The sequence below is a fragment of the Marmota flaviventris genome, chromosome 6 (genome assembly GCF_047511675.1).
Source record: "Marmota flaviventris isolate mMarFla1 chromosome 6, mMarFla1.hap1, whole genome shotgun sequence".
NCBI lineage: Eukaryota > Metazoa > Chordata > Mammalia > Rodentia > Sciuridae > Marmota > Marmota flaviventris.
Genome location: NC_092503.1, coordinates 22,217,757 through 22,238,475, shown reverse-complemented (window position 1 = coordinate 22,238,475; position 20,719 = coordinate 22,217,757). Strand labels below are relative to the sequence as shown.

Below are 20,719 nucleotides of genomic sequence, written 5' to 3'. Positions count from 1 at the left end.
AAGGAAAGCCTTGTACACTCTTGCTAGGAATGCCACTTGGTGCAACCATTCTGGAAAACAGTATACAAGATCCTCAAAAACCCAAGAGTGAACTATTATAGAACCCAGTAATCCCACTTCTGGGGATATAGCCCAAAAAACTGAAATCAGAATCTCAAAAAGCTATCTGCATTCCCATGTTCATGGAAGCAGCATTCGCAAGAGCAAGATCATAGAAACAACCTAAATGTCCATCAGCAGATGAGTGGATAAATAAAAGATGGCATGTGCTTACAATGGAATATTATTCAACCTTTAAAAAGGAGGTTTCTTTCATTTGATCAATCTTGGATGAACCTGGAGGACATTGTTCTAAGTGAAATCAGCCAGACCATCTGATCCCACTTATATCAGGAATCTAAAATCATTAAACTCATAGAAACAGAGTGGAATGGTTGCTACCTGGGGCTTGGAGGAGAAGACTCTGGAAGGTGTTGGTCAAAGTGTACAATGTTTCAGTCGTGGAAAATCATAAGCTCTAGAAATCTAATCTACAGCATAGTGCACGTATTAATAGATCCTGTATTGTACATGTGTTATTCCACTTTCCATTGCTATTAGAAAATCCTTGAGAGAAATCAACCTAAAGGAGGTAAGGTTCATTTTGGCTCAAGGTTTAAGTCTATGTCCAGTTGGCCCAGTTGCTTTTAGCCCTGTTGTGAGACGGTACATCATGGTGGCAGTGGATGATAAAGAAAGGCTGATCACCTCATGGCAGCCAGGAAGTTAAGAGACAGAGCTTGCTTTTATAACAAAGCTCCTTCATGAAACTATCCCTCCATAGATGGATTAATCCATTCATGAGGTCAGAGCCATCATGATCACCTCCCAGAAGTTCTGCCTCTACACACTGCTGTGTCAAGACTTGTGCACGTGAGCTTTAAGATCCCAACCGTGACAATACTGGAAACTTTGTTAAGAGAATAGAGCTTAGTTACACATTCTTCCCACACAAAGAAAGTGGAGGAAACTTATAGGAGATGGTTATGTGTATAGCATTATTTATGGAGATGGTCTCACAGGTGCATATTTATCTTCTGACCCATTGACATGTATGCATTAAATAATGTACACCTTTTATGTCAATCCTATCTCAGTTTTTAAAAAGTCCACTTTTTAAATAAGAAAACACCCTTGGAAACAACCAGAAGAGTCGAATGTGGCTTCCCCTGGGGGGTCAGGGCAGAGAACAGGGAGGGTACTAAGGGCTGCGCTTTATGGGACAGGGAAATTTTTCTTCCTTTTTTTAGGGTTCTGGGGATTGAACCCAGCAGTGCCTAACCACTGAGCCACGTCCCCAGCATCTTTTTAAGTTTTATTTAAAGACAGGGTCTCACTGAGTTGCTAAGTGCCTCACTACATTGCTGAGACTGGCTTTGAATTCTCAATCCTCCTGCCTCAGCCTCCAGAGCCACTGGGATCACAAGCATGCACCGCTGTGCCTGGCCTTCTTTTTTTTTTTTTAATATAAGCATCTTAGAAATTTTTATAAGCACTTTTAATTCTTATAAGAATTAAAATGAGCTTTAAGAAGGAACACTGTAACTCATCTTTCTACACTAGTGAGGGCACACTTCTATGGTGGTGTAAATGGACTATTCGACTGGAAACCCATCTAAAAGTCAGGGACCACGTCCACTTCACAGGCTGCTGCATTCACATGTCTCCCACCTTCCAGGCCTGCTACTTACTGTTGAATGAAAAAATAAAAAGAAACATTTCTCAGTGGTAGAGGCAGCGCCCAGAAGATACATGTGGCGAACAACACAGAGAAGGCCTTGCTACAGTTTGACATGGGGCCCTGGCACAAAAGCAGGAGTTCAAGGAATGTTGGGGAAATTATCTCTTTATTAAGAGAGAGAAAGATTGGATCAAAGAGGATAGTGTCATGGCAGGGATAACCAGAATGTTGTTTACAGTCCTAAATATAAGCACTTAGTGGAGGGAGACACAGAGAAGATGCTAGAGACACACTGGAGGTAATTTCTGCAAAATATGGACAATTATGATTTTCTGTTGTGGAATGCAGGATGTCCTTCCTCCTTCCCTTCCAGTTTAAGTGTGTTGCTTCTTTCTGCCGCAGCCAACTCTGATGATCACTTGGGCCATAATGGTCCCTTGCTGAGTCCCCACCTCCTTTCTAAAAGTACACGTACTCCCTGTGGTGTTCAATATGTCAACTTAATGCTTGGCACCTGTAAGCTTTGAGAAGTTCCAAATGATTTAAGTTAAGAAAAATAGTCATGGGTTTTATTATGAGAAATCCAAATTGAATTATTTCCAGGAAAACATCACCCTAAAACCAGGTAGATTGAAGAGAGTGGAGCTCAATGGAAACAAATCATTTGCAACCAGCTTAGACATGTGCCAGGAGATGTGTTAAAGGAAAATATTCTGAAACAGATTATTCCAAAGCCTGCCTTACTGGATAAATCACTCTGATATTTGTGATCTAGAATCAGGAACTGAGCACATTCCCTCATTACCTCATTACAGGAATTCATTCCGGGAGGCACGCACAATTTGCCTCTTTCCCCAGGGATGGGTGGAGGGACTTGTAACCTTGAAAATATTCTTGTGTATGAGAAGTACGGGAAAAATAGTCTATATTTCTGCTGAAGAAAGCAGTGGGAAGGTTTTTTGTTTGCTTCATTGCTTGTTATTTTTCTTTTATCTGATGTAAGTTTTCTATGCTAATACTACCTGATAGTTACATCTCTAAGTTGGGCAGTATTGCTTATGCCACTTTACTAAATGGGAAATTGAGGCTCACAGAAGTTAAATAATATCCAAGGTAGCCTAACAAATGTGTGAATCAGCTAGGAGTTACTGAAGGGTAGATGACACAGCTTTAGAGACAAGATAGCTACATAATTGATGGGACCCAGGGCAACACAAGAATGTGGGATCCCTTGTTCAAAAATTAAGAATTTCAAGATGGTCACAGCAGGTCATTCAACCAAGGAAGGGACCCTTCTGGGCACAGCGCTTTGTGTGACTACACAGGACACATACCCAGAAAGCCTACCCCATGTATAGCTACCCCCCAGGGTCTGCTGGGCTAGTTCCACTGAAAAAATAAATGAGTCATGTTTGATGAATATTAAATTATGATTCTGCCTTAAAATATTATTTTGAAAAAAACTTTTCTTAAACCCACAGTTTATGAAAAATAGACTTTTAAAAGTATATCTGTAACTGAACTAGAGAATTGGTTCAAAACTACTTCAGATGGGAACCCTCTGTTTAGTATTTGCCTGTGAATTAATTCATTAATTTTCTGGCACTACCGTATGCTTCAGCTAGGAGAGCTTTTTGAGCCCTGTTTCCATCAAAGCAAATGTCCCTTGTTCTAGTCCCTGGGAGTCTTGGCAGACCCATCACACTCATCCCCACTGTTGTTCACCCAACTTGACACAAAGTCAAGACTCAAGAAATATTTACTGGGGCCGGGGGCGTATCTGAGTGGTAGAGCATATGTCAGGCCCTGGGTTTAAACCCCAGCATTTAAAAAAAGAAAAATTGTTAAATAAGGGCATGTATTCACGAACTGTAGACACTCCAGTAGGATTGCAGATTCCCATAAAATATAGCCAGACCCACACAGTCAATACTCAGGGGACAGTCTAAGAGACCTTTCAAATAGCCCTAAAATAGATCTAAAGAGACTGCCAGGTCTAAAGTCAGCATCTAAGCCAAAAGTCAAATCTGCCCTTGAAAAGACCTTCAGGCATCAGGTTGGAAGTACCATGAGATGCACAGAGACCCAGGGAATGAGAAGCTGATGCACTTCGTGTCCCAGTCAGGACACATGCTCTGTGGCTGACACTCAGTGTAGTAAATTTCAGTAGGTAAAATGTAGTCACATCATGTGACTGTTTCTTAAGAGGTAAGTTATTATTTTCTCTGATGGAAGGGTTCATTACTTTATCCCTGCAGTGGTTTCCCTGCTTCTCAGGAGAAGTTATAAAATCAGGTCCCTGAGTTTTATAAGACATTCAATCTTGTGTTAAAACTTCACCAAACGTGATTTATCTTGCATTTTGCAACATTTCTGCATCTCGCACATTTTTGGTAATGAGTATGAATTACTTTTATAGTCAGTGGGAAAAAAGAAAAACGTTAGAGAGAGATTTCATACTTAGATCATTTTTTGGTTCTGAGTGCATTAAAAGCTTTCCAGGGCCTTGTTCCCATCCGTCACAATCTAGCCTTTGGTGCAGTAGAAGGGCCTGGTATACAGGATGAGAACTTAATTGCTGAAGTGTGCATCACAGCTTCTCCATGCCTTAATCACTCTGGGTCTCAGTATCCTCATCTGTGAAACTGTACCATGATACCTTCTCCAAAGAATTGCTCATGTAAGGGATTTAGCAAGTGCGTGTCATGAAGCATTCAGTGTAGCTGGCTGTTTGCTATTGTTGTGTGTGTCTGTATCCTCTGTGTCTGATGAGCTAATAGCCTAACTATCAAACAACCTAGATCCTTATCTAAATGTGAATTGTAAAGAGAAATTTTAATCCTCTTTAAAATAATCTTCAACACTGAAAGGTTCTCAGTGGTCAGACAGGTACTGTGTCTATCCAGAATAAATAAGAGTAACAGCCAGAAAAGGTAGGGATGATAAATCTATCTCACTAGGCTCTTCAAGGGCTCCTGGGACTACCACAATTCATGATATGAGTGATCAGATGAAATTTGGCTGTGTGACGTAAAGAGCCACTGAACTTGTCAAGGTCAATTTTTTTAATGTACTGTTTTATCACTTCTTCCCAATCAATATTCAGAATAGATGTGAATGATACACATACCACTTGAAATCTGACAATGTCTCACTTCTATTTTATAGGCAAAAAGCCAGTTTTCTAATAATTCTTAAAGTTCCTGTGCTAACAGAGAATGTCTACTCTTATCTTTGAGCCACTTCTCCCATGGCTTCAAGAAATGGCAATTTCCATCTTGCTTCCATATCACTAGCCCACATTTCTTGGTCTTCCTTTTAGCTTCCTTTCCCTAAGAAGCCCTTTAAATCTTGACTTTTTTTTCCGGGCTCTCCCATGGGCCCAGTTTCTTCATACCTTACACTCTTCTCCAGCTGATCTCAATCTGTTCAGATCATCTTTCTGCCAATGAGCTCAATACCTGCAGTCACTGCAGTCCTTGCTCTATAGTTCAGGCCCGTGTTGCTGTCTGCCTTCAAGACATCTCCACTTGGATATCTTGCAGAGATCTCAGGCTCCACGTGTCCAGACGGAACTCATGATCCCCTCAAGCAGCCTCCCTCCCAGCACTCCCTATCTCAGGAAATAGTAGCACCCTCCACCCAGCTAATCAGGCCAGGAATCTATGATTAATGCCTGACTCATCTCATTTCCCTCATTGCCCAAATCCAATCAATCACCAAGTTCTCTAAATTCTGTTTCCTAAATCAGTGCTTGTCAATTTTTTTCTATGAATTAAAGAAACATCTTTTGTATCATGATCCAGCCAACATGCTTGTGAATGTGTGCTCATGCATCATTTTTGCATAACTGAAACCGAAATTTTGCAAAACAATTTTTATCATTATATGTAGCGTCCTCTGATGTTTTCTTTTTATTTTCTTTTTTTTTTTAAAGGCTAGTAACCTGTGGTTACTGGAAACTGTGTAACAACCAGTTCTTTGGGGGATAGGGGAGGGGACACCTGATGTATGGTGTTTGCCCATGTCTTTGGTGTAAGTAGTTCCATGGTGGCTGAATTCAAGCTGCCAGCCAATCAGCTTACAAACTTCCTACAGATTTAACTGGCTCTCATGATCATCTCCAGGATGCCAATGTTTCTATAGCCTGATAGACACTTGTTGGTCTACATCTCTCTTAAATTTATCCGTTAATTTTCATTCCTAATTTGCCATTTTTCTCCCAGCCACCACCATTTCTGATAAAATTGGTTTCTAGGTCAATCCGATCTATTTTAAGTTTACTTAATGTGTTTCAGAGACTTCCTGTTGTCCAGACTAAGAAAAAGTCTACAATTCTTAAAAAACCATTCACAGTTTGGAACCTGCCTACCCATCCCGTGCTGTCTCTCTTGATCTCAACAACAAAAAATGTTCTTCTTGAACATCTAGGAGCTTTTCCTTTTCTTGGGTATTGCTATTTATTCCTTTTGGCTAGAAGGTTCTTTGCTTCCATCGTTACTCAGCTTTTACTCATCTTCCATATCACAGCTTAAATGCTACTTTATTCACTTGTTCATTCTTCTATTCAGACAGGCATGTGGCAAGCATTAAGGATGTCAGGAAAAGTACAAATAGACCCAGTCTTGCCCTACAGAACTTGTACTCTAGAGGGAAGAAATGCTCAAATAAAGATATTATTCAAATTTAAATACCAATGAAAGAACTTTGAAAATAAAAGAGATCTGCCATCCTATAAAAATTTATAAAAAATCTATCCTCATCTGGTAAATCAAGGAATTTTTCCACAGTATGTACCAACAGAGCAATTATAAGAGGTGATATAAGATATAAAATATAAATACAACTGAACTAGTTTAAGGAGTGGTAATAGCATAAGCAGAAAGAGGAACATGTGAAAATTCACATGACAGGGGAAACATGGCAAAATCAAGGAACCAAATGAAATCTAGTGTAACAGGAATGTAAAGAGGAGCAGGAGAAGGCTTGAGACAGAGTCATGTGGACAGGCAGCAGCCAGGGCCTAAAGGGCACTCCAGACCTTGTTATCTTTAACAAACAGCAATGGAAATCCATCAGTGTGTGAAAGCTGTAATATCATGTGTTCAGATTTCTGTTTTGGAAAAATCACTGTGGCAGGTATGATAATGAGTACAAAGGAGTACAAAGGAGACAAAAGTAAAAGTAGAGATAAGTTAGAAACTTTTGCAGTTCTCCGGACAGAGATTATTGTAACACAAATTAAGATGCTGATGATGGAAATGAAAAAAATAGCAATGCATGGGAGAGATTTGTGTGCTGATCTTGAGAAGACAGGATTGTGGATTGACTATATGTGATGAATGAGAGGAAGGTGTCAAAGGTGACTCCAGGTGTTTGAGTTGCACAGAAAGAACAGTGGTACCATTCTCAGAGATAAGAAACGCCAGAGGTCTGGGGGAAACATGCCTTTGGCTTTAGATATATTGAACTAAGATATCTTTAAGATGTGCAGAACAATGTTTTTTGAGGACTGTTTATAATCTTTTCTAAAATAGAGAAGAAATCTGGGTTAGGGTGCAAATTTGTGAAATATCCATCTATTTAGTGGAATTCTGCAGTGGCCATAAATGAGCTTATCCTGAGAATGCACAACATGAGAAATGGGTTAGAAACCCAACCTTAAGGAAGTTCCACATTTACTGGCAGGGCAGTGAAGGGTGAACTCACAAAGGGAACTAAGAAGAGCAGGCAGCTGGGGAAAAGGAGCCAAGCAGTCATGAGTGGAGGAGTGAGTGCTGAGCAAAGTAGCAGAGTCAGAGTGTGGGCCACTTGTTGGAGCAGTTTGTCTTTGTAGAGGACAGACACAGCAGTATTTCTGACACCAGTGGAGACCTTGTGGTTGTAGTTTAATGAAAGATATTTGAGCATATTTATAATTTTCTCATATTTGTGAAACCATTATAAGAAGTTGTTTATTAACCACTGTAAAGTTTCATATTTAACTCTTTCAAACATTTTTTTATATTTATATCCTACATGTTCTTATTTTTATATTTATGAGAAAATGGTTTGAAAGAAAGTTGAATATATATATAAGAGAAAGACTAATGATAAGTAGAAGGTTAAAAGAAAAAGCAGGGGACAGTCCCTGTGCACCCACGGTACCCTACTGTTACCCTGTCTTAATTCTTACTACACTTTAAATGTTTCTCTAATAGCTGGGTCCCTCATTAGACTATAAGCCAAGAGGACAGAAGTTACCTTTGTCTCATGTACTTCTGTATCCTTGTTAGCAAAGTACTCAGGTGGGAGACATAGGTAAGTGTTATTTTTTAAAAAAATGACACGTTAAAGTGAATGGAATTGAAGGTACATTTGATAAAATACATACTCCAGAAGTTTCATGGTATAAATATGAACATATTTGTGCATGCACACACACAAACATATGCACACACCATGGTTATTGATTTCTTAAGTTAAATTAAATTTGGTACCATTACCTTAAGTGCGATTTATTTAGGCACTAAGACAAGAAGGTTTTATAATAAGATAGAAATTGAGTCAACCAAGAACTGAGAACTCTTCACAAATAAATGAACAGGGGCATGAGTCATCTTGGTGCAGAAAATTGGGCCCTGATCATATCAAGGAAGCAAATGATGAAAGCACAGCCTGTCAGGGCAAGTGTATGCATCCTCACACTGATCCAGGTGAAGCCCCAGGTAACAGGACTTCCGTATCTGAGATGGTGTGTTGACCTCCCAGATCAAGAAAACTTAAAAAAAAAAAAAGAAAGAAACTCTCACTTCCATTTTGGCAGCAGTAATAAATGCTTCACTATGGAAGAGTATGGAAAAGAGTATGGAAAGCAAAAATGCACACAGAAAAAGAGAAATCAAATGTGCATTTCTTTCCTGGATTATCCAGCTTTTTAGAAAGAAACTTTTTAGAAAAAAAAAACTGGTCTCAGTTTCTTTATCTGTGAAATAGGAATGCTTGTACCTTGTCACGGGGTGGTATAGGTCAAGGAGATAACTTGCATATTAAAGCACCATACTCAGAATAGCTGTTCACTGCCCTGCACTGCAGGATGCAAACCTGGCAATTTGCATTGGCAATTTTGACATATTCTTCATAATCTCTGATTTTCACATCAGTAAAATTAGAATGACATGCTATACATAGGATTGCTGAGAGGACTAGATGAGACGATGTACACAAAGAGTTTTGTGAAACACACAAAAAAACTACTAAACTAGGGGTTAGTAAATGACAGCCCATGGGCCAAATTCAGTCCATCACTTCTGTGGGGTGGGGGGGGAGTATCACACACAAAAAAATAATACCAGTAGCTTTTACATTTTTAAATGGTTGAAAAAAATCAAAAGAAGATAATTTCATGATATGAAAATTCAAATTTCAATATCCATAGATAAAATTATTGGGACATATCCACATGCATTTGTTTAGCTAGTATCTGTAGCTGCTTTTGCACTGCAGTGACAGACTTTACTTGTGGCAGAGACCATATGGTGTCCTATATAGACCTACAGAGACCATATAGTGGCTGAGAACATTTACTGCCTGGTCCTGTGCAGAAAAGGTTTGCCTACCCCTAACTTAAATCAAATGTAGTGACAAAAAGCATAGAGATTTGAGTTGTTTACTTTGCATTTCTATTTGGGATTGCTTTTAAGATATTGGGAAAGTGCCTGCTACATAATATAAGGATGTACAAGATGTTGCAGTAGATGTTCCTTTACTCAATTATTAATTCAACAAATCATTTTTTTGGTGCATATTGTATGCCAGACACTGCTGCAAGGACCGTGGCGTACAGCAGTAAACATGACAGACAAAATGTTTGGGCTCAAGGTGCAGACAGTAAACAGACAAGTAAATAAATAAAGCACAGTAATGGCTAGGGAGATGGAGAATAGAAAGTTTCAGGATAGGGTTGCAATGTTTGGGCCAGGGAAGCCCTCAATGAGAAGGTGGCATTTGGGTGAATATCTGGAAGACCCAAGGGAGCCCTGGAGATATTGGGATCAGGGAGGATGAGAAGCCCTGTAGTGTTCCCGGAAGTGACAAGGCTAAGTGTGCTCAAGGGATGCCAGGAAATGGGTGTGGCAGAAATGGAGTGAGCAAGAGGGAGAAGAGCAGGAGATGAAGTTAGGAAGGCGCCAGGCAAGCTTAGGTCAGGCCTTGAGAACCATCCAGGGACCGGGCTTTTCTCTAAGTGGGAGAGGAAGCAAGAGTTGAGCAGAAGAGCGGCATGGCCTGGCGAGCACTGGATCCTGACCTGTCTGGCTGCTCCAGTGTAGAGAGAGTGAAAGCAGAGACTAGAGGGTGCCTCATTGTTCCTGGGATAAGCAAGGATGGCTTGAACTCAAGGGTCATACAATTGGCCCTCTGTATCGTTGATTCAACTAATCACAGATCAGAAATATTGGGGGGAAATTTCATCTATACTGAACACACACAGACTTCTTTTCTTGTCATTACTTCCCAAACAATACAGTGTAGCAACTTGTGGCACAGCATTTGCATTGTACTAAGTATTATAAGTAATCGAGATGATTTAAAGAATACAGAAGGGTGTGCATAGATGATATGTGAACACCAAGCCATTTTATAAGAGACTTTTGCATCTGCAGAATTAGGTCTCTGTGGGATGCCTAGATCCAATCCCCTATGGATATCAAGTGATGACAATATTTGGAAAGTGGTGCCAAAAGGATCTAAGGATGGGTTGGGTGTGGGTTGTGAGAAAAATAAAAGAGAAAGATGACTCCATGTTTCCTGTCCCAGGCTACTACTAGAAAAATATAGTGGCCATCAACCTGGAAAGAGAAAGATGCAGAATAGGCACATTTGTCATTGAGTGATGGGGACAGGGGAGAGGGTGTGTGCCGAATCAGATGCAGGGAAGTTGATGGCATGGAAATGTTCAGTTGGAAATGCTGCTAACAGCACGTCTAAACATCTAAAGGGCAGGTGTGCAGTGAGGTGTGGAATACTGGAGTTCAGGAAAGAGATCCAGACTGGAGGTGAGAATTCAGGAGTTGTCTAAGGGTAGATAGGATGTGGCATCGTGGTTATATCTGTTTGGTATTATAGGATGATTCCATACAAATCAAAAAAAGTACATTGCCATCCAATAGGGTCTAAAGAGTAGACCTCATCCTGACATCAGAGATGATCCCAAAACCTGCAAATGGAAAGCTCATTCTACAAAAGTGAGTTGAATATCAGGAACAAGTATAAAAAGTACCATTAGCAATTATAATTTGAATTGCTCCCAGTTTGCCTAATTGAGGAAACAGTTTTACTGTGAGTCAGATTATACTGTCATAAGTTGATTTGCAAAGAAATCAATTATAGTTTTATGGTATTAAATTTGGGGAATATTGCATATTATCTCTGTGGAAATTAATAAGCCACTTGATGGGTACACATTAGTTAAGACAAGATTAGGAAGATAAAACTGCCTCTGATTTATGAACAAACAGAATGTGATGTATCAGAAGCCCACAGGTTACCTCTGACAATTTAATTTCTGCTGAGTCTCATAAATGCTTTAGCTTAAAAATATATATATTTATTTATTTATGTATTTATTTTTGCTAGCATGGCCTCATTTTTATTTAAAAAAATAAAAGAACTCTGATTTTGGACATGATTCAAGCCATGGATGGACCCAATGACTGCCTCTTCTTCCTAAGGCACAATTTCTCCACCTTTCTTTAATAACTGCCTCCCCCAACCAAGGAGCCCTTTCATACATTCCCCCTAATCTTTATCCCATGGAATGTTTTATTGTAGTAAAATATACATCACACAATGTTTATCATTTTGATCACTTGTAGATGTACAGTTGTCATTAAATACATTTATAATATTACATAATCATCACCACTATCTATACCCAGAACTTTTTCATCATCTCCAACGTAAACTTCCTATTCTCCACTCCCCTCAGTCCCTGGTAACCTGCATTGTAGCTTCTTGTTCTGAATTTGCCTATTTTAGATGTGTCATATAAGTGGAAACTACAACATTTGTCCCATATCTGGCTTAATCCATTTAGCTTGTTTTCAGTGTTCATCCATGTTGCAACATGTATCAAAATTTCATTCCTCTTTATGGCTAAATAATATTCCATTGCCAGTATATCCAACATCATATTTATTCATTCATCTGTTGATAGACACTTGGATTATTTCAACCTTCTGGCTAATAGGAACATTGATGTACAAATATTTTAGAGTTTCTGCTTTCTATTATTTTGCTGCATACCTAGGAGTGGAATTGCTGAGCCATGAAGTTCTGATACCACAGATATAGTGTATATCTTTTTATGTGCATGTGTTTATATATATACACATGCATGATTTTAGCTGTGTATGTATATGCTTTCTATATTTAAAAAGTAAGAGTGTTTTACTAACACCCCAAGATGAATTTTGACTTCCATGGGGGTTGGGGGTTATCTTCATGGATAATACAAGCTCTGAGACCCCAGGTTTCCTTCTTCAATGAATTTATGTGTAGGTAATGAATATGTAAGTACACTCCTTAAAGAGTGAAATCATGGAAAATGAGATGACCCCAGAACACATTAGTTTAAAAAGTAATTTTATTCCTAGTATACTACAGTTATTCATATTTTATTTGGTCTTCAAAATTGACAACACTCAATAGAGTAATGAACTCCAAAATATTTTTGAAAAACAGCTATGAACAGTCATGTCAGGACCAAGCCAATGGCTCAGTTACTCTAACGAAACTTTTGAAAGCAGCGGCAATTGATGATGTTGCTGTTCCCACTGAGCCAAAAATATCTCCAGACACAAATAGAATGATTACAAGTACATATGTAAAATGGGGGGGGGGGGGGGGACGGTGAAATGAACGTAGGATGAGAAGATCAGAGGAGCAGGAAGCCTGGTGTCTGCTAGGCTCCGGGATGGTCCTGCCAGCATGCGCGGCTCGCAGTCATGTCTAGTTGGAAGGTGGTCTGGCAGGATGCCTGTGCATTCCCACCTAGATCTTGTTACAGTGTGGTTGCCTAATGCTACATTGTTTCATTATGTAAAGAGGAGATTAAAAAGATTGTATAACAGTTTCAAATACCTGACCAAAAGCTGTAAGTGTCCTTCAAAGACAAGGAGAGGCTGAGGAGCTGCCAGAGTGCAGATAAGGAGCCACGCCTTTAAATGTAAGGAGGGACCCTGGAGTGGGTCCTGGTACAGAAAAAGGACATTGATGGAAACAATGGGGAATTTCAGATAAAGCCGTAGTTTCATTAATACTGCTGTACCAAGGTTGACTTCTTAGATGTAGTGATGGTCCCAGGATTATACAGGATGTCACCAGGCTAAGAGTGGGACAGATGGGAATTCTCTGCCTCATATTTGCACCTCTTTCTGAGAGTCTAAAATTATTTCAAAATAAAAGGTAAAAACCACCAACCACCAGGTTTCTGGTCACTCCCAAGGATCAGAAGCCACACTTGGGACTGGCAGCTGCTGAAGAACGGTTAGATGGGGGCGTGTGTACTTGTAACCTAGCAGCTCTGACATCTGCCATGAGAGTGACTGCCTCTGTCTCCTTTCCAACTCCATGGCAGGGTGTGCTGGGTGCATCATGTCACCGGCATGTGGGTGTACCCCTTCCTGGAACACATTGGCCCTGGAGCCAGGATCATCTTCTTTGGGTCGACGACCATCTTGATGAACTTTCTGTACCTGCTGGGAGAAGTTCTGAACAACTACATCTGGGATACACAGAGAAGTAAGTATTTGGGGGCGGTGGGGGGAGGGGGACATAAAACAGGAGAAGTGCTGCCCACGACAGCTTATGCAAAGACTGAGGGAAAATTCCACAGCAGCCTCTCCTTTAACCCTCGCGCTGGATCTCTTCTGAAATTCTCATTTTTATAATTACAATATTAATTTAGGAACTGTTGGAGGTTTTACCTGATAGGTTAACTACTCACTCAGTCTTATTAGCTAGTAAAACCTCCAAATCCATAAAATTTTATAGGGAAAAACATAGTATTAACAGGAAAAAAATTAGAAACATTTGCTCTGGTTATCCAAATGCTTTCTTAGCCAAAAGGACTCCAAATTTAATATATAAGATATGAAATGTAGCCAAGAGGTCTTGTTAAGTCACCTGGTTGTCCACTTTCTAAGCCATCTTTTATGTGGGTGCAATAATCTCAGAGGAGTCTTACCACCACGTAGTTAGAACTCTTAAGCACCTCAGAATGCCTCTGGCCAAATGACTCTCCAGTGGCTGTCCTCTTTAAGGTACGAAGATGGCAAAGAGGTACAGGCTTGTGAAAGGTAATACTGCATTGTTGTAAAAGCTCTCTTAACCCATGATGTGATTTCTGTTTTGTTTCCATTTATGGCAGAGCCTCCATCTGGGCAAGACGTGTAATCTTGTCCAAGCTGTGCAAAACCTGTCCAAATTGTATGTAATATAACATAAACATTGGAAGATGGAAAAAGTGACACATGTGTAGTGATTTGAATCCTGCATGAAAATACCATCCAAAGGCAAGATAGTGTGGGGATTCTAGAAAGCTCTGGACATCTCCAACAATCAGCATTCTAGAGGTCACCAGTAACTGGATTCTGCTCCACAAACATTGAGCCCCCTACTCCATGTCAGATACTATGCCAGGAACTCCATCTAATACACAAATAAAGCACAGTGATTGCAGTTACTGATTCAGGCATTTTTTGTGTGAATCTTCTAAGATTGTATGTGTCAAGGTGTTAGCCAATGCTAAATGGCCCAGAGGAATTGAGGGTTTACTTTCTCAGCTTTTCAATTTGATGAGTAGTCTACTGAAAAGATGTCAAAATTTTTTATTCAGTTCAGGCCACAGTTTGGGGAATCAGAAGTTATCTTTTAATAATGTTCCCTCTGTTTGATGGGAATAATAATCTTTCTCTATTAGTTAATTTATATAATTTATAGAAGCATTTAGTTAAGTGAAAATATTTTGAAAACAAAAGTAAGCTTTTTTTCAGATTCTTGGAAGAAAAACTGTATTCAGATTTAATAGTCCAAGACAGGAAATATTTATGACTGTGTCCCCTTGATTTTTCTGACAGTCATTTGACCATTTTTCTAATACTTTTATGAGGAGATGGCCTAAAAACCAGGAGTGATAAATATCCATTCCAGATCACAATAATATTGCTTTTAACAACTTTGAATGAGGAGTTTAAAATGAATAGTGAAACTAAGACTTTTTCAAATGGTCTGTTCACTTTAATTGTCCTATTCTCTTAAGGCACTTGAGTGAAGGCTAACTTTTTATAACTCATCTCAGGTTTGAAATTAATTTTGTCTCCATCTATCTAGTTGATTCTGTTGAGGCTGATGTTTTGTGTCAGGTAGGTATCGTCCCATTTACAATAGGGAATCACATACTGATAACCTGCCCCTAAATTGTATCCATCAAGAAGTTTCATTAGGCCTACATAGTGGGGTTTTGAGTTTGGAACCAACATTTAAAACTTGGGAGATTTCACATAAAGACCAGACTTCAAATTCCTATCAAATATTTTAAGATCTAGGAATACCAAGCCCACTGTTCCCTCTATCAACCAAGAATTAGAATGGACTCTCTGCTTTAGATGGCTCTCTAATTTTCCCTAATTCTCATCTGGCACTTTACTTAGTTTCCTGGCTCATTAGTAGTTGATTTTTGAAACTGCTGATTGAACACGGAGTGTGTGTGTGTGTGTGTGTGTGTGTGTGTGTGTGTTGAATACAGTGGTGTACAGTGTATCATCATTACCACACACCAGTTACTAGAGAATCCCCCAAGAAGGAACATTGCACATGAGCCCCCTTCCCTTGTTCCATATTGGGTTTTGTGACTTGACTTCCTTGACTTAGTTTTATCAGCTATAACTTCAAGATAAAATCACATGATTGCATTATTGTATAAGCTTATTGCTGAAAAAGAGATCAGGAATCATCTAAACCAACATTTTCCTTTTACCAAAGTCAGCTGAGGCTCAGAAATCTTAAAGCCCCCAGAGGGTCATACCAAAATAGAGGGACCTACCAAAATAGTTGGTGGCAGAGCCAACACCTTCTAGCCAAGGTTCAGTCCAGTGCTATTGCTAGTGAAGCATCAGCACGTCGTCATGTTTAGAAATCCAGACATACGAGAACTCAGAGACTTCATCAGAACCACAGACCTTGCCTATATAATTGCAACACAGGCTAAGCTGATAGGAAATATAAATTTTTAAAAGCCCTTAAAATAGGCTAAGTTAAAAATCAAGCATTTGCTCTTTTTATAATAAAGTAACTCAAGATGGTTTCATGAAAGTTTAGTTTACTAAGACTGTGGGAACAGAGTCCCACAAGCTGGGTGGCTTAATGACAGAAATTCATTAGCTCACACATCTAGGGACTGGAAGTCCAAAATCCAAGGTATTGGCATGATTGGTTCCTCTGTGAGGGAAGTATCTGTTCCTGACGTCTCCTTGGCTTACAGTTACCCATCTTCCTTTACTTGTGTTCTCCCTGTATGTGAGATAGCTCCCCAACTTCACCCTTTTTCTGAGGACATAAGTCATATTTGATGAGGGCCCACCCTGATGACTTTCATTTAATTTTGTGAAGACCCTATACAAAAAAAGGTCACATTCTGAGAATCCAGCGGTTCAGAATTCAACATGAGAATTTCGGAGGGACATAATTCAGCCTATAATGCTCCCTGCCTCATAAAATCCATGACCTTCACACATGCAAAATACATTCCCCTCATCCCAGTGGTCCCCAAAGTCCTTCCAACATCAACTCTTAAATCCAGAATCTCGTCTTAATATGATATCCATCAGGCATGGATGAGACTTGAAGTATGAGTCATCCTGAAGCAAAATTATTCTCCAGTTGCATGGAGACCTATGAAACCAAACAAGAAATCACCTGCTTCTAAGACACAATGGTGGGAGAGAAATGGCAGGGGAAAGAAGGCCCCTGGTGCTTCCCAAGAAAGTCTGAAAGCCAGCAAGGAAAATCCATCAGATTTGAAAGCTTGAGAATAATCCTCTTTGATTGGATGCTCTGTCTTCAGGGTTCACAGGGAAGGGGGCGTGGCCCTGCCTTCAGGCCCAGCAGTAGCTCCAACCCTTCAGCCCTGGGCTACAGCCCCACCCTCTGGAACCAGGAGGCAGTGCCTGAGCCATCTTGACCAATGATTTGTCTCCTTTATTTCTTCGTGCCTGTCCAAGGTGGCAGTGTCTCTGCTGGTAGAAAATTCCCGCCCCCGCAAAAAAAAAAAAAAAAAAAAAAAAAATTGGCCTCTGTGCGATTGGCCAAACCATCAGAAAAGAGGGTTAGGACTTTCACACATGAGTTGGGAAGGAGAGCCTGAGAGTGCAGAACCCCCCTGGCCTTTCTTCTCCAGGTCATTTCTTGCCTGGGCCCAGCAGGCTGGCAGTGTCAAAGTACTGCCCCCTGGTGGAGCCCCTGTTCCAGCCTGAGGACACACCTAAATGCCTCCCTCAAGGACAGTCTTGTCCTGGTGTCCTGCATCTGCAGCCACCATCAGCTTTGTGACAGGGTTCTTTCTGCTTTGTGTGGAAACTGTACGCCTGGTTCTTCTAAACAATTATTACAACTGTCTAATTTTTCACCTCAATCTCACAGCTGCCAAACCAAAATAGGTGGGGAGCCATTTTCCTTCTCTAGATCAGAGAATGCTCCCTGTTCCCCATTCCTGCTTCTGAAGATTCCACCATGATGCCTCCTTGGCCCATTAGCAGAAGGGGCTTTGGAGGAAAAAGACATTAGAAAGCAAGTTCATATTAGTCCCCAGTACCTTCTCCACGGACAGAGAATGTGGGCCAGAAGTTGGAACTCAAATCTTGTGTGCAGTTTGAACAGAATCGGTTATTTCGGGCCTTTGCCTTAGCTACCAACAGCGAAGCCCTGTCCTATCTTCTTGCCTTCAGCCCTGTTCCTCCTCCCTTTCAATGTTCTTGTTCTTCAAAATGAGGTTTCCCATAATCTGAGAAGTAATTTGGAAACAGTGTTGTAGTTCCTTAATAATGAGAACCAAACACAAAAGACTACTGAGGACACTCCCTACCTCCTCCTGACCCCACCAAACATAGACTAGGAGCTGGGAGTGGGAGTTGGTGGGGAGCCATTATGGGCTATATGACCCTATGGGGCTTTATGATTTATTATATTATGGAGGCCCATGTTTTGTTCTACTGCTTTCCTGCAGGTCCAGTCTTCTGAGGCCTTCTTTATATGCATTGTTTCTTAATTTATTCAGTGACGATTGAGTACCTCCTATGAGACAGACACTGCATATTGGATGCTAGAGATACAATCAGGAACAAAACAGTCAAGGGCCCTGCTCTCAGAGAGCTAGCAATTTATAAAAGAATACTACTAAAACCTGGAAAGCAATATTTTGAATTCTTTCATTCCATCATTGCTATTGAAAACAACATGCAAAAAGTCTCTTGAGAATTTGGTAACATGAGAAAAAAAATGTTTAACTAGAAGCAAAAGAAAAAAGTTAATTATAATTTATAAGAATGACTCAAACATATTTATCCCCAGGAAAATGAAAGGTTGCTGGCTATTCACCAAAGACAACAGGCAGATCTTACTAGTCTAGTACACACAAATTCTGCAGGAGGAAAAGAAGAACAGTGTAGGTCTGTCAGCAGCAGGTTGAATAGAAGGAAGATTTGGCTGGGGTGTAGCCTAATGATGGGCACTTGCCTAGCATGCATGACACTCTGGGTTCCACCCCTAGCATTGCAAAAATGTCTTTTAAAAAGTACACACAGGTATGGAAATAAATAGTTCTTGTGACTAATAGGTCCCTCTGAGCTTTTTAAAATATAAAAAATAAATATATTTTTTAAAGTCTTAACTCTTGGAAATCCAGAGTCCTTGCCTTAGGAAGAAACAGGACTAGAATAAAAATAAATGAAGTCCATTTGAATTACATCAGCTGCACGGCTTCTGTTGGTCGGGTTGGGGTTTTCACACAAACTCAATGGATCAAGAATCAATGGGTGCTCCTCACCCACAGAAGAGAGAGAGCTGGCTGTATCCCAGAGGTGTTGTGTCCTGATTCAGGGAAAGGTTGTGGAAAGAAGTGACTGAAGATGTTTCTGGGAAAAGTTGTACATGGCTTTCCCTTTCCGTTAAGAGAAAAAGGGGGAGCAGTCTATAGGAGGGTGGGGAGATGAGAGTTTTGTGAGCAGTTTTGACATATCTGATCCTAGTTTAATCTGATGCCCAAATAAAGAACTTTGTTTGTATTTCTAGGTATGGAAGAAGAGAAAGAGAAGCCTAAACTGGAATAAGATCCAGGTCTAAACAGAAAAGCAGGATTGAATCACCACTGAGCTTTGTCACCTCCAGCATCTGCAATGTAGAACAGAACCTCACAAGAGGCAATGTCATCAGCCCCCACCTCCCTTACCCAGAGGGAGGACACTTTTTATATACAAATATGCATACAAATAGATACAATGCTTTCCAAAATACTTCACCCTGGCTGTGTTTTAAAGAATTCTTTCCAAATTCATTTTTTGATAATAATATCTTTTTTCCTTTTCTAGCTTTAAAACTAAAATTGATCATTGGATTTTCCTTTTTGCAATTATGACTCCATTTAATCAAGGAGGAATAAAATTCTATTGTGTTTCTTGTTGCGAAATATATTAAGTCAAAGGGGGTATGTGGATCAAGACATGAGTGTATTTAGTCCCAAAGGAGCTGGAATAACACACCTAGGCCATCATGGGGGCCTGAGGGGAAGCAAGACAGATGGTTCCAATTGCAATTAAGTCACAGTCACCTCATCCGGGCAATGTAAGTAATAATTACATCAAATTAGTCAAAACCCTGAGTACTCAATCTCCTGATTTAATCTTGTGAAACTCCCTTGATGCAAACTTTAATAAAGACCAAGCAACCCCAAATCTGATGTTCACGTGGTGTTTCTCAAGATCCTAACAACACTGGCATCTCCTTTCTTATTCTGCATTATCACCTGTTGAAAGTGGGTTTACTATACCTCGTTCTTTCCTATACTTTTTCTGACTTAGAAAAGGTATAGATTTTGGCAATTCCAAAAAGAAAAACTTTCTCAACACTAGTTTATAAAATCTTGAGACATAATTACTTTTTTGCCTATGTTTATTTATTTTTAATTAGTGAATTATAATTATACATAATATGGGATTCATAGCTACATATTCATATGAGCACATAATTTGGTCAGTTTTATTCCTTAGTACCACCACACCTCCCTCTCCCTGCCCCCAGTTCCTTTCTCTACTGATGACCATGATTAATTTTAAAGTAGAAAATGGAATGCTATATAAATTATAAAGTAATACCTAACACAAATATAGGTGCTGGTTGTCCACACTAAATTGTATCAGCAAATGATATAAAATAATTTACTAGAAAAATTATTATTTAAAGCTGGGCATGGTGGTACGCACCTGTAATCCTAGTGGCTTGGGAGGCTGAGACAGGAGGATCACAAGTTTGAAGCCTCCCTTAGCAACTAAGTGAGGCTGTAAACAACCTAGTGAGACCCTGTCTCAAACTAAAGCATAAAAAGGGCTGGGTGTGTGGTTCAGTAGTTAAGCGCCCTTGGGTTCCATCCCTGCTATCACACAAAAAAATTATTATTTAATTGATGATAATATAATTTTAAAAATGCTTGAAATATGTCTCCCCATCTCTTTCTCTATCTCCCCACCACACACACTCACCCATGCCTACACCTGTACAAATACCCTCACATGCACATAAACATACATTCTCTTCCTCTATTTATTTTTTCTTAATTACTACCCCTTCCTAACTGAGGCTGAGTATTCCCATTGGCAACTGCCAAGGGCCCAGTACCCACCTGCAGAGGAGAGAAGGTTCTAGGATGCTCCTGATAATTTACTGAAGATAATTCAAAGTAGATATACTTTA

General features: G+C 39.8%; 1 protein-coding gene across 6 annotated transcripts in view; it reads left to right on the top strand.

The window, feature by feature from the left end:
* The window catches only part of Aig1 (androgen induced 1), a 242,918-nt gene extending 223,214 nt beyond the window's left edge, over positions 1 to 19,704 (top strand). For 4 of the 6 annotated variants that reach the window (XM_071612967.1, XM_027938509.2, XM_071612964.1 and 1 more), the window contains 2 exons: positions 13,338 to 13,501; positions 19,046 to 19,704. In XM_071612967.1, the coding sequence (XP_071469068.1) occupies positions 13,338 to 13,501; positions 19,046 to 19,073 (192 nt within the window). In that variant the 3' untranslated portion in view covers positions 19,074 to 19,704. Of the gene's footprint in view, positions 1 to 13,337; positions 13,502 to 14,129; positions 14,441 to 19,045 lie in introns of those variants that run through there. The other 2 variants (XM_071612963.1, XM_071612962.1) reach the window with 1 other exon arrangement.
* The last annotated feature ends 1,015 nt before the right edge of the window (positions 19,705 to 20,719 follow it).